The 15,170-nt window shown below is 33.7% G+C and overlaps 1 protein-coding gene across 1 annotated transcript; it reads right to left on the bottom strand.

Moving 5' to 3' along the window:
* Positions 1-1,056: 1,056 nt before the first annotated feature.
* Positions 1,057-7,993, bottom strand: LOC134715789 (uncharacterized). Its single transcript, XM_063578236.1, has 2 exons — positions 7,000-7,993; positions 1,057-3,019 (listed from the first exon to the last, which is right to left on the bottom strand). The coding sequence occupies exons 1-2, from the start codon at positions 7,789-7,791 to the stop codon at positions 2,579-2,581; spliced, it is 1,233 nt and encodes a 410-aa protein (XP_063434306.1). The 5' UTR covers positions 7,792-7,993; the 3' UTR covers positions 1,057-2,578.
* Positions 7,994-15,170: the final 7,177 nt, after the last annotated feature.

Genomic DNA, 15,170 nt, shown 5'->3' with positions numbered 1-15,170 from the left:
GTGTTTCCTGAGGCGATCCCCAGGAATGAGCCTATGTGTTTCCTGGGGCGATCCCCAGGAATGAACCTACATTCCTCGACAGGAATGAACCTAATTGCTCCTGGGCGATCCCAGCGTAGTAAAAATACTACTTAAAATACAATTTGTTCCTCAACAGGAATTAACCTATCTGATGTATTATTGAATTGGGGGAGTATGATTCCCCTGGAATTAAAAAGAAAAGGCACATATCATTTCCATAAGAGTAGCCCCTAAACAAGAGATGAACAAATATTAATATATTTAAACTAACAAACAAGATATATATATATATATGAAGAAAATATAACATGTCATATAGCAATTCAAATCACTCTTTCTATAACTTCAATTTTTATAGATGATATATTTTAACTTCGCAGGAATGCATAGCATGAAAACACTTAACTTGAATGAAAATATAACAAACTAAACAACTGTATGAATATTCTTAAACAGAAATACCAAGAACTTGCAGTCAGAATTACACAATATTGGTCTGACTGTAACTTAGAGTAACACCTTTAAAATTTTACATATTTTAATACATCCATATCATACCTATCATGTAAGCTAAATACCCAGTTAATGCACAGGTGTAGTTGGGGCTGGTGGGTGGGATAACTGATTGTAATGCATCAAATACAACGATGCTTCCTCTCAATTCATCAACAATACTCTAACCCCCCTCTAGGGCACTATTCCTACTAAGCTAAAAATAGATGTTATGTAATTGCCTAAGAATAGACTAGATACCTGCCTGCTGAAATCATTGATAACAGATACATTGTATTGTGTATAAACTATAATTTAATAAATCAAATTTCCTTTTATACACAACACAATTTAAGATATATGTTTTATTATTCAAATATCAAAACATACTAAAACTATAACTAAATATTAAAATAAACTGTATCATAACAATACATATCTTTCTACATTGTATAACAAACTATATAATACATTATTGGCTTTCTGGGGGCTACTCATTCACTTAATAGAATTGAAATAAACATTTCAAACTATTCAAAATATGAGAAAAATAAAAATATGCGATTAGTAAAAAATGTTCCTGGGGCGATCCCCAGGAATGAACCTATGTGTTTCCTGGGGCGATCCCCAGGAATGAACCTATGTGTTTCCTGGGGCGATCCCCAGGAATGAGCCTATGTGTTTCCTGGGGCGATCCCCAGGAATGAGCCTATGTGTTTCCTGGGGCGATCCCCAGGAATGAACCTATGTGTTTCCTGGGGCGATCCCCAGGAATGAGCCTATGTGTTTCCTGGGGCGACCCCCAGGAATGAACCTATGTGTTTCCTGAGGCGATCCCCAGGAATGAGCCTATGTGTTTCCTGGGGCGATCCCCAGGAATGAACCTACATTCCTCGACAGGAATGAACCTAATTGCTCCTGGGCGATCCCAGCGTAGTAAAAATACTACTTAAAATACAATTTGTTCCTCAACAGGAATTAACCTATCTGATGTATTATTGAATTGGGGGAGTATGATTCCCCTGGAATTAAAAGCCAAATGAAATGAGTTCATAAAATGAAAGAATGAAAGCCCCCAAGAAATAATAATGGTAGCAAATACAAATGTAAAAAAAAAATAATTAAAAAATTACATTAACAATACAATAATTCCAAAAACAACACCTTTCTGTTGTGCTTTAGAACGAACCCTCTACTAGTTCTGAAAGAGTGCTCACAGTAATCACTTCTCTCTTACCCAGACGGATAAAATAAATCTGTCTTACATACATGTAGTCAAAATTCTTGCGTTTAATGTTTAAAGAAGTGTGACTGTAGTTCTGACACGTTAACTATGAATCAAGGTATCGTCCTCCTTATATATTCCGGTGCTATATAGTTCTGAAGTCTGCATCAAGATATAGCTATCCTCATATCTAGTGCTTAATAGTTCTGAATTTTGCATCCGAAAACGATAAGTTAAAATAAACAAAAGTTGAACTGTTGTCTTACACATAATACTATATATGAAGGCAGGCATCAGGGTATTGTTTGTTCATATATAACGTTAACGGTGCTATAAGTTCTGAAGTCTTCATCCGAAAAAACGAAGGTTTTAATATCTGTATCTGTATCTGTATTTTCCTGTAAAATAAAAGAAAAGAAACAACCTGGGAAATCTAAGTATTCCTTAAACAAGAGGGTCTAAGTGGAAATACTAGCTGAGTTAAATATAACACATTAATACATAATAAAAGATAATATGACCTGTGGTGACCCAGCAGGCGTAGTACAATACACATAAATAGAATGACCTGTGGCTATCCAGCAGGCGTAGTAAAGTATACATAAAGATAATGAATGATCTGTGGCGATGCAGCAGGTACAATAAGACCTGTGGCGATCCAGCAGGTGTAGTACAATATACATAAAGAGAACGAATGATCTGGAGCGATCCAGCAGGTACGACCTGAAATATAATATATATAACTGTACTGTATGAAATGTACACTTGGAGCGATCCCTGCATGTGTGGAGCAATCTAGACTAAAGATATAAACATGATAAATACTGTGTGCTACATGTACTATGTGCTGAAATATAATACATATAAAATAAATACATACATGTATGCATTACTATACTGAGAAATAAATAGAATGAATGACCTGTGGCAATCCAGCAGGGGTAGTACAACCTGTGGCGATCCAGCAGGCGTAGTACAATACACATAAATAAAATAACCTGTGGCTATCCAGCAGGCGTAGTACAATATACATAAATAAAATAACCTGTGGCGACCCAGCAGATGTAGTACAATATACATAAATAAAATAACCTGTGGCGACCCAGCAGATGTAGTACAATATACATAAAAATAAAATAACCTGTGGCGATCCAGCAGGGGTAGTACAATATACATAAATAAAATAACCTGTGAAGATACAGCAGGGGTAGTACAATATATATAAATAAAAAACCTGTGGCGATCCAGCAGGCGTAGTACAATACACATAAATAAAATAACCTGTGGCGATCCAGGAGATGTAGTACAATATACATAATAAGAAAGAATGACCTGTGGCGATCTAGCAGGCGTAGTACATTACCCCATAAATAGATAGAATGACCTGTGGCGATCCAGCAGGGGTAGTACGACCTGTGGTGATCCAGCAGGCGTAGTACAATACGTACAATATACATAAAGAGAATGAATGACCTGGAGCGATCCAGCAGATGTAGTACAATATACATAATAAGAAAGAATGACCTGTGGCGATCTAGCAGGCGTAGTACAAAACCCATAAATAGATAGAATGACCTGTGGCGATCCAGCAGGTGTAGTACAGTATACATAAATAGAATGACCTGTGGCGATCCATCAGGTGTAGTACCGTTACATAAAGAGAATGAATGACCTGTGGCGATCCCGCAGGGGTAGTACGACCTGTGGCGATCCAGCAGGCGTAGTACAATACGTACAATATACATAAAGAGAATGAATGACCTGGAGCGATCCAGAAGGTAAGACCTGAAATATAATATATGTAACTGTACTGTATGAAATGTACACCTGAGGAGATCCCTGCATGTGTGGAGCAATCTAGACTAAAGATATAAACATGATAAATACTGTGTGCTACATGTACTATGTGCTGAAATATAATACATATAAAATAAGTACATACATGTATGCATATACATATAAATATAAATTCATACTATATTGTACGAAATGTTAACCTGAAGAGATCTCTGTCGGTGTGGAACAATCTTGAATAGAGATAAAGATACCGTGTGATACTATGTGCTAAAATATATAAATATATATAAAATAAAATACATAGTATTACTTATTATATACATGTACATGTATGTATCTGCTGTTATTACAAATGTATGTTTTGCTTATCACTAAAATAAAAAATATTACATATACTTAACAAAGGCAAAGTTTCCACCAATACAATACATTCAGTTGCATATCCTTAAGAAGTTCAGACATATAAGTGCTGAGTATACGTGTCCTCGAATCTCCATGCTGCTCTTCACACCCTACTCTGCAGTAGTATATGATAAACCTGTATACTAGTATGGTAAACCTGAAGTGATCTGTATGATCTAAGCGTTCCCTCAGTGTCCTAGGGCTAATGTTGAAGAACTGCTGAATTAAAACATTGTAAGGACTAATCTGGAACTATATATTCTACGTTGAAACAAAGTGTCCACCAGAGGCAGTGGTTCTGCATAATAACCATAACAAATCGTATATATCTCATGTATCACGATCACTGACTCCTGAGCCTGGGCGGTAGAAACATGCTTATCAACTGCTTATCAGAGAAAGTAAGCATTAAGGCAAATGAAATGTGTATACATAGCTAGTGTGTATACTGATATAGCATGAGTTCAAACGTAGTGTTTATGGAATAATGAATTGAATGCCGTCGACATAGCGATTAAACTGGCAGGCATAATGTCCGGGAAACTTGTAATGATACTGACATTTTGGAAAATGCTGACAAACAGTTATTTATTAATCAAGATGTGTATTAAATATTGTACGAACGTTTACATACTAGTCTACTCAATCGTAGTTCGATTCCAATTATTGTTTACATATATGCGTTGCATTGTGGGATCGCGCACTTGAAAATGCTGTCATGGCCGAATGTCTCGATATCGAAATAAGGTCAATCAGTCATCTCATAGCGTGAGCTGGACATCTATGTTCTTGTTCTCAACTCTACAAGAAGAGTTATAAATCCAGTTTCGAAATATTAAAGATCATAATACGATTATCTGTGTTTACCTTGGCGCGTACCCATAGCACGCACTTGGAAAGTGATATTGAAGCACAGGCACTTGTCTCAAAAAAAATTTCCTATATACTTTAATATAACACAAGGTACTTAACTACTTTTTTTTAATAATGACACCCAGTCCCAAATTCCCGTTATTTTTTTTATTTCTCGGTTGTCAAACCTACTTAAACTTAATATGCCGTAAATCTAAATTGATTTATCTACACAATGGTATATGACACGACTATCATTGTTATCGGGATCATTAGTAGCAGACCTCAGAAGTCGGTCAACGGGATGTTTTTTGCATTCGTCTCAATTTTTGGCAACACCAACTATAATTTAATAAATCAAATTTCCTTTTATACACAACACAATTTAAGATATATGTTTTATTATTCAAATATCAAAACATACTAAAACTATAACTAAATATTAAAATAAACTGTATCATAACAATACATATCTTTCTACATTGTATAACAAACTATATAATACATTATTGGCTTTCTGGGGGCTACTCATTCACTTAAGAGAATTGAAATAAACATTTCAAACTATTCAAAATATGAGAAAAATAAAAATATGCGATTAGTAAAAAATGTTCCTGGGGCGATCCCCAGGAATGAACCTATGTGTTTCCTGGGGCGATCCCCAGGAATGAACCTATGTGTTTCCTGGGGCGATCCCCAGGAATGAGCCTATGTGTTTCCTGGGGCGATCCCCAGGAATGAGCCTATGTGTTTCCTGGGGCGATCCCCAGGAATGAACCTATGTGTTTCCTGGGGCGATCCCCAGGAATGAGCCTATGTGTTTCCTGGGGCGACCCCCAGGAATGAACCTATGTGTTTCCTGAGGCGATCCCCAGGAATGAGCCTATGTGTTTCCTGGGGCGATCCCCAGGAATGAACCTACATTCCTCGACAGGAATGAACCTAATTGCTCCTGGGCGATCCCAGCGTAGTAAAAATACTACTTAAAATACAATTTGTTCCTCAACAGGAATTAACCTATCTGATGTATTATTGAATTGGGGGAGTATGATTCCCCTGGAATTAAAAGCCAAATGAAATGAGTTCATAAAATGAAAGAATGAAAGCCCCCAAGAAATAATAATGGTAGCAAATACAAATGTAAAAAAAAAATAATTAAAAAATTACATTAACAATACAATAATTCCAAAAACAACACCTTTCTGTTGTGCTTTAGAACGAACCCTCTACTAGTTCTGAAAGAGTGCTCACAGTAATCACTTCTCTCTTACCCAGACGGATAAAATAAATCTGTCTTACATACATGTAGTCAAAATTCTTGCGTTTAATGTTTAAAGAAGTGTGACTGTAGTTCTGACACGTTAACTATGAATCAAGGTATCGTCCTCCTTATATATTCCGGTGCTATATAGTTCTGAAGTCTGCATCAAGATATAGCTATCCTCATATCTAGTGCTTAATAGTTCTGAATTTTGCATCCGAAAACGATAAGTTAAAATAAACAAAAGTTGAACTGTTGTCTTACACATAATACTATATATGAAGGCAGGCATCAGGGTATTGTTTGTTCATATATAACGTTAACGGTGCTATAAGTTCTGAAGTCTTCATCCGAAAAAACGAAGGTTTTAATATCTGTATCTGTATCTGTATTTTCCTGTAAAATAAAAGAAAAGAAACAACCTGGGAAATCTAAGTATTCCTTAAACAAGAGGGTCTAAGTGGAAATACTAGCTGAGTTAAATATAACACATTAATACATAATAAAAGATAATATGACCTGTGGTGACCCAGCAGGCGTAGTACAATACACATAAATAGAATGACCTGTGGCTATCCAGCAGGCGTAGTAAAGTATACATAAAGATAATGAATGATCTGTGGCGATGCAGCAGGTACAATAAGACCTGTGGCGATCCAGCAGGTGTAGTACAATATACATAAAGAGAACGAATGATCTGGAGCGATCCAGCAGGTACGACCTGAAATATAATATATATAACTGTACTGTATGAAATGTACACTTGGAGCGATCCCTGCATGTGTGGAGCAATCTAGACTAAAGATATAAACATGATAAATACTGTGTGCTACATGTACTATGTGCTGAAATATAATACATATAAAATAAATACATACATGTATGCATTACTATACTGAGAAATAAATAGAATGAATGACCTGTGGCAATCCAGCAGGGGTAGTACAACCTGTGGCGATCCAGCAGGCGTAGTACAATACACATAAATAAAATAACCTGTGGCTATCCAGCAGGCGTAGTACAATATACATAAATAAAATAACCTGTGGCGACCCAGCAGATGTAGTACAATATACATAAATAAAATAACCTGTGGCGACCCAGCAGATGTAGTACAATATACATAAATAAAATAACCTGTGGCGATCCAGCAGGGGTAGTACAATATACATAAATAAAATAACCTGTGAAGATACAGCAGGGGTAGTACAATATATATAAATAAAAAACCTGTGGCGATCCAGCAGGCGTAGTACAATACACATAAATAAAATAACCTGTGGCGATCCAGGAGATGTAGTACAATATACATAATAAGAAAGAATGACCTGTGGCGATCTAGCAGGCGTAGTACATTACCCCATAAATAGATAGAATGACCTGTGGCGATCCAGCAGGGGTAGTACGACCTGTGGTGATCCAGCAGGCGTAGTACAATACGTACAATATACATAAAGAGAATGAATGACCTGGAGCGATCCAGCAGATGTAGTACAATATACATAATAAGAAAGAATGACCTGTGGCGATCTAGCAGGCGTAGTACAAAACCCATAAATAGATAGAATGACCTGTGGCGATCCAGCAGGTGTAGTACAGTATACATAAATAGAATGACCTGTGGCGATCCATCAGGTGTAGTACCGTTACATAAAGAGAATGAATGACCTGTGGCGATCCCGCAGGGGTAGTACGACCTGTGGCGATCCAGCAGGCGTAGTACAATACGTACAATATACATAAAGAGAATGAATGACCTGGAGCGATCCAGAAGGTAAGACCTGAAATATAATATATGTAACTGTACTGTATGAAATGTACACCTGAGGAGATCCCTGCATGTGTGGAGCAATCTAGACTAAAGATATAAACATGATAAATACTGTGTGCTACATGTACTATGTGCTGAAATATAATACATATAAAATAAGTACATACATGTATGCATATACATATAAATATAAATTCATACTATATTGTACGAAATGTTAACCTGAAGAGATCTCTGTCGGTGTGGAACAATCTTGAATAGAGATAAAGATACCGTGTGATACTATGTGCTAAAATATATAAATATATATAAAATAAAATACATAGTATTACTTATTATATACATGTACATGTATGTATCTGCTGTTATTACAAATGTATGTTTTGCTTATCACTAAAATAAAAAATATTACATATACTTAACAAAGGCAAAGTTTCCACCAATACAATACATTCAGTTGCATATCCTTAAGAAGTTCAGACATATAAGTGCTGAGTATACGTGTCCTCGAATCTCCATGCTGCTCTTCACACCCTACTCTGCAGTAGTATATGATAAACCTGTATACTAGTATGGTAAACCTGAAGTGATCTGTATGATCTAAGCGTTCCCTCAGTGTCCTAGGGCTAATGTTGAAGAACTGCTGAATTAAAACATTGTAAGGACTTATCTGGAACTATATATTCTACGTTGAAACAAAGTGTCCACCAGAGGCAGTGGTTCTGCATAATAACCATAACAAATCGTATATATCTCATGTATCACGATCACTGACTCCTGAGCCTGGGCGGTAGAAACATGCTTATCAACTGCTTATCAGAGAAAGTAAGCATTAAGGCAAATGAAATGTGTATACATAGCTAGTGTGTATACTGATATAGCATGAGTTCAAACGTAGTGTTTATGGAATAATGAATTGAATGCCGTCGCCGGGCAGGCATAATGTCCGGGAAACTTGTAATGATACTGACATTTTGGAAAATGCTGACAAACAGTTATTTATTAATCAAGATGTGTATTAAATATTGTACGAACGTTTACATACTAGTCTACTCAATCGTAGTTCGATTCCAATTATTGTTTACATATATGCGTTGCATTGTGGGATCGCGCACTTGAAAATGCTGTCATGGCCGAATGTCTCGATATCGAAATAAGGTCAATCAGTCATCTCATAGCGTGAGCTGGACATCTATGTTCTTGTTCTCAACTCTACAAGAAGAGTTATAAATCCAGTTTCGAAATATTAAAGATCATAATACGATTATCTGTGTTTACCTTGGCGCGTACCCATAGCACGCACTTGGAAAGTGATATTGAAGCACAGGCACTTGTCTCAAAAAAAATTTCCTATATACTTTAATATAACACAAGGTACTTAACTAAATTTTTTAATAATGACACCTAGTCCCAAATTCCCGTATTTTTTTTATTTCTCGGTTGTCAAACCTACTTAAACTTAATATGCCGTAAATCTAAATTGATTTATCTACACAATGGTATATGACACGACTATCATTGTTGTCGGGATCATCAGTAGTAGGTCTCAGAAGTCGGTCAACGGGATGTTTTTTTGCCTTCGTCTCAATTTTTGGCAACACCCAGTCCGCATGTAATTTTAAACTGGTTTCTCATTGGTCAATCGTCTGGCTAAAAATAAATGTGGGAAATTTTGGTCAATTTATACATCTACATTAGTGTCGTTGTGTACACGTGTGTTTCATAACAAACTTATTTGGGTTTGTTTCACATAATCTGTAAAGAATTTATAATAAAGGTAATAATTCATAGTCAGAGGGAAGCTGACAGTTTTTATTTTAATATTTTTTTATAATAATTCAATCACTGCGGGCTGGGTGTTGCCAAAAATTGAGACGAATGCAAAAAACATCCCGTTGACCGACTTCTGAGGTCTGCTACTAATGATCCCGATAACAATGATAGTCGTGTCATATACCATTGTGTAGATAAATCAATTTAGATTTACGGCATATTAAGTTTAAGTAGGTTTGACAACCGAGAAATAAAAAAAATAACGGGAATTTGGGACTGGGTGTCATTATTAAAAAAAAGTAGTTAAGTACCTTGTGTTATATTAAAGTATATAGGAAATTTTTTTTGAGACAAGTGCCTGTGTATTGAAGTGATAACTCAATCAAATGTACAATATCCAATCACTATTCCAAAGAAACGTATATCCATGTCAATATCCGTTAACATAAAAAAAAAAAAACAATTTCGAATATGGTTCGAAAACAGTAAAATAACTGATTGTAATGCATCAAATACAACGATGCTTCCTCTCAATTCATCAACAATACTCTAACCCCCCTCTAGGGCACTATTCCTACTAAGCTAAAAATAGATGTTATGTAATTGCCTAAGAATAGACTAGATACCTGCCTGCTGAAATCATTGATAACAGATACATTGTATTGTGTATAAACTATAATTTAATAAATCAAATTTCCTTACAAAAAAAATGTGCTTTAAATATAGTTGACCTATTGCATATAGTATCTAAGAAACAAACTTAACCAGGAAATCATAAGATTGACCAATGAACCATGAAAATGAGGTCATGGTCACATTATAATTTCCAGACGGACCAATACACCTAACAATCATTCCATATAAACAAAATATAGTAGACAAGAAAAACAGATGAAAAAACAAAAACTTAACATTGAGCAATGAGCCATGAAAATGAGGTCAAAGTCGAATAAAACATGCTGAACTGACACATACATCATAAAATATTTGCATACACCAAAAATAGTGGACAAATTGCATAGTGTTAGAAAAATAGAACAAAGCACAAAAACTTAACTTTAATCACTGAACCATGAAAATTAGGTCTAGGTCAGATAAAACTTACCAGTTGGACATGTAAACCTTACAATCATTCTAAACACCAAATATAGTAGACATATTGCATACACTATTAGAATAACAGACAAAACTCAAAAACTTAAAACTATAACCACTAAACCATGAAAATCAGGTCAAGGACAGATTACACCTGCCAGTTGGAAATTAACACCTTACAATCATTGCATACGCTAAACAAAGAAGACCTTTTGCTTATAGTATCTGAGAAATTTACTTGTTCACTAAAACTTAAGATTGTTCACTGATCCATGAAACAGACATGAGGACCTTACAAGATATGCACATACCAAATATAGTTATCCTATAACTAATATTAAAAGAGAAATAAAGAATACTAGAAATCTTTTTTATGCACCCGCTGTACCAAAAGTGGCATTAAGTTTTACCCTTATCTGTCTGTAAGTATGCTGGTTTCCATTCTCTTAACTTAAGTTTGCCTAAACTAAATGTTATGAAACTTATACACAATGCTTATTACTATATAACACGGATCAAGTTTGAATTTGATGGTGCCACTTTAATCATTCTAGAGTTATGCCCCTTTATAAATGGAAAAATTGCTGAATTTTTAGTTTCCATTCTCTTACTTAAGTTTGCTCAAACCAAATTAGTTTGCCTCAACCAAATGTTATGAAACCTATACTCAATGCTTATTGCAACAAAACACAGATTAAGTTTGAATTGTGGTGGCGTCATTTTAATTTTCAAGTAGTCCCCTGAACAATGAAAATGAGGTCAAGGACAATGGACATATGAAAAGACAGAAACTAACAAGGCATCTATGTACAAGGACTGAGGGATCCAGGTCTGCTACCTTCTAATTAATCTTTTAGGAAGTAAGCTAATGCAGTCAATTTTGACTGAAACCGTCTAAAAATTAACCAAAATGCTAAAATTTGAAAATTGTAGTGATTTAGCATGTTTTAATGATGCTAGAATGCCATATTTGTACATTGTATTGTCAAAAACAGCTCAAATTTATGTAGCAGAAGCATTTTACTTTATAAAATATAGCGTAAAGATTACATTTTCTAAATTTTCTAAAACTGCTATATGTTGGGGTCAAAAAGGGGTCATACTGAACCTACTCCTTTGTAAACCTTCATGGATTGTAATGAAACTTGGACAGAATCTTATCTTCCAAAGACCAGGAAAAAGCATCTTAACAGTCTTTTACTGATAAATGGACTCACATTTTAAATCATCATTTACTTTTACACTGACAGCAGCAATCTCAGGTGAGACACAGGGTTGCATGGAACCCTAACAAATTTTTGGGTATTGATATTGATATCAGTTAGTCAAAATCAAACAAATATTAAATTTGATACATTAATGGCTCCACAATGTGCAGATACCTGTATCTTGGCATTGCAGTCATGTTTTTCTCCAACTGTTTATGTTGACTTTGTACTAAATTCATTTAGTGTTGGTATATGGATGGATTAATATTTCAGTGGTTATTGTCTTTGTACTAAATTCATTTAGTGTTGGTATATGGATGGATTAATATTTCAGTGGTAATTGTCTTTGTACTAAATTCATTTAGTGTTGTTATATGGATGGATTAATATTTCAGTGGTTATTGACTTTGTACTAAATTCATTTAGTGTTGGGATATGGATGGATTAATATTTCAGTGGTTATTGTCTTTGTACTAAATTCATTTAGTGTTGTTATATGGATGGATTAATATTTCAGTGGTTATTGTCTTTGTACTAAATTCATTTAGTGTTGTTATATGGATGGATTAATATTTCAGTGGTTATTGTCTTTGTACTAAATTCATTTAGTGTTGGTATATGGATGGATTAATATTTCAGTGGTTATTGTCTTTGTACTAAATTCATTTAGTGTTGGTATATGGATGGATTAATATTTCAGTGGTTATTGACTTTGTACTAAATTCATTTAGTGTTGGGATATGGATGGATTAATATTTCAGTGGTTATTGACTTTGTACTAAATTCATTTAGTGTTGGTATATGGATGGATTAATATTACAGTGGTTATTGTCTTTGTACTAAATTCATTTAGTGTTGTTATATGGATGGATTAATATTTCAGTGGTTATTGTCTTTGTACTAAATTCATTTAGTGTTGGTATATGGATGGATCAATATTTCAGTGGTTATTGTCTTTGTACTAAATTCATTTAGTGTTGGTATATGGATGGATCAATATTTCAGTGGTTATTGGCTTTGTACTAAATTCATTTAGTGTTGTTATATGGATGGATTAATATTTCAGTGGTTATTGTCTTTGTACTAAATTCATTTAGTGTTGGTATATGGATGGATTAATATTTCAGTGGTTATTGACTTTGTACTAAATTCATTTAGTGTTGTTATATGGATGGATTAATATTTCAGTGGTTATTGTCTTTGTACTAAATTCATTTAGTGTTGTTATATGGATGGATTAATATTTCAGTGGTTATTGTCTTTGTACTAAATTCATTTAGTGTTGGGATATGGATGGATTAATATTTCAGTGGTTATTGTCTTTGTACTAAATTCATTTAGTGTTGTTATATGGATGGATTAATATTTCAGTGGTTATTGACTTTGTACTAAATTCATTTAGTGTTGGGATATGGATGGATTAATATTTCAGTGGTTATTGTCTTTGTACTAAATTCATTTAGTGTTGTTATATGGATGGATTAATATTTCAGTGGTTATTGACTTTGTACTAAATTCATTTAGTGTTGGGATATGGATGGATTAATATTTCAGTGGTTATTGTCTTTGTACTAAATTCATTTAGTGTTGTTATATGGATGGATTAATATTTCAGTGGTTATTGTCTTTGTACTAAATTCATTTAGTGTTGTTATATGGATGGATTAATATTTCAGTGGTTATTGTCTTTGTACTAAATTCATTTAGTGTTGTTATATGGATGGATTAATATTTCAGTGGTTATTGACTTTGTACTAAATTCATTTAGTGTTGTTATATGGATGGATTAATATTTCAGTGGTTATTGTCTTTGTACTAAATTCATTTAGTGTTGGGATATGGATGGATTAATATTTCAGTGGTTATTGACTTTGTACTAAATTCATTTAGTGTTGGTATATGGATGGATTAATATTTCAGTGGTTATTGACTTTGTACTAAATTCATTTAGTGTTGGTATATGGATGGATTAATATTACAGTGGTTATTGTCTTTGTACTAAATTCATTTAGTGTTGTTATATGGATGGATTAATATTTCAGTGGTTATTGACTTTGTACTAAATTCATTTAGTGTTGTTATATGGATGGATTAATATTTCAGTGGTTATTGTCTTTGTACTAAATTCATTTAGTGTTGGTATATGGATGGATCAATATTTCAGTGGTTATTGTCTTTGTACTAAATTCATTTAGTGTTGGTATATGGATGGATCAATATTTCAGTGGTTATTGGCTTTGTACTAAATTCATTTAGTGTTGTTATATGGATGGATTAATATTTCAGTGGTTATTGTCTTTGTACTAAATTCATTTAGTGTTGGTATATGGATGGATTAATATTTCAGTGGTTATTGTCTTTGTACTAAATTCATTTAGTGTTGGGATATGGATGGATTAATATTTCAGTGGTTATTGTCTTTGTACTAAATTCATTTAGTGTTGTTATATGGATGGATTAATATTTCAGTGGTTATTGACTTTGTACTAAATTCATTTAGTGTTGGGATATGGATGGATTAATATTTCAGTGGTTATTGTCTTTGTACTAAATTCATTTAGTGTTGTTATATGGATGGATTAATATTTCAGTGGTTATTGACTTTGTACTAAATTCATTTAGTGTTGTTATATGGATGGATTAATATTTCAGTGGTTATTGTCTTTGTACTAAATTCATTTAGTGTTGTTATATGGATGGATTAATATTTCAGTGGTTATTGACTTTGTACTAAATTCATTTAGTGTTGTTATATGGATGGATTAATATTTCAGTGGTTATTGTCTTTGTACTAAATTCATTTAGTGTTGGGATATGGATGGATTAATATTTCAGTGGTTATTGACTTTGTACTAAATTCATTTAGTGTTGGTATATGGATGGATTAATATTACAGTGGTTATTGTCTTTGTACTAAATTCATTTAGTGTTGTTATATGGATGGATTAATATTACAGTGGTTATTGTCTTTGTACTAAATTCATTTAGTGTTGGTATATGGATGGATTAATATTACAGTGGTTATTGTCTTTGTACTAAATTCATTTAGTGTTGGTATATGGATGGATTAATATTTCAGTGGTTATTGACTTTGTACTAAATTCATTTAGTGTTGGGATATGGATGGATTAATATTACAGTGGTTATTGTCTTTGTACTAAATTCATTTAGTGTTGGTATATGGATGGATTAATATTACAGTGGTTATTGTCTTTGTACTAAATTCATTTAGTGTTGTTATATGGATGGATTAATATTTCAGTGGTTATTGTC

Source organism: Mytilus trossulus, chromosome 4 (genome assembly GCF_036588685.1).
Source record: "Mytilus trossulus isolate FHL-02 chromosome 4, PNRI_Mtr1.1.1.hap1, whole genome shotgun sequence".
NCBI lineage: Eukaryota > Metazoa > Mollusca > Bivalvia > Mytilida > Mytilidae > Mytilus > Mytilus trossulus.
The sequence above is the reverse complement of the archived record's forward strand: the minus strand, read 5'-3'. Positions and strand labels throughout refer to the sequence as shown.

Excerpts from the sequence above, each read along its gene's own strand:
- LOC134715789 (XM_063578236.1), bottom strand. The coding sequence starts at position 7,791 with ATGTATATTGTACGTATTGTACTACGCCTGCTGGATCGCCACAGGTCG. Across the intron at positions 3,020-6,999 it reads CGCCTGCTGGATCGCCACAG|GTTATTTTATTTATGTGTAT; the intron begins GTTGTACTACCC and ends GGATCGCCACAG.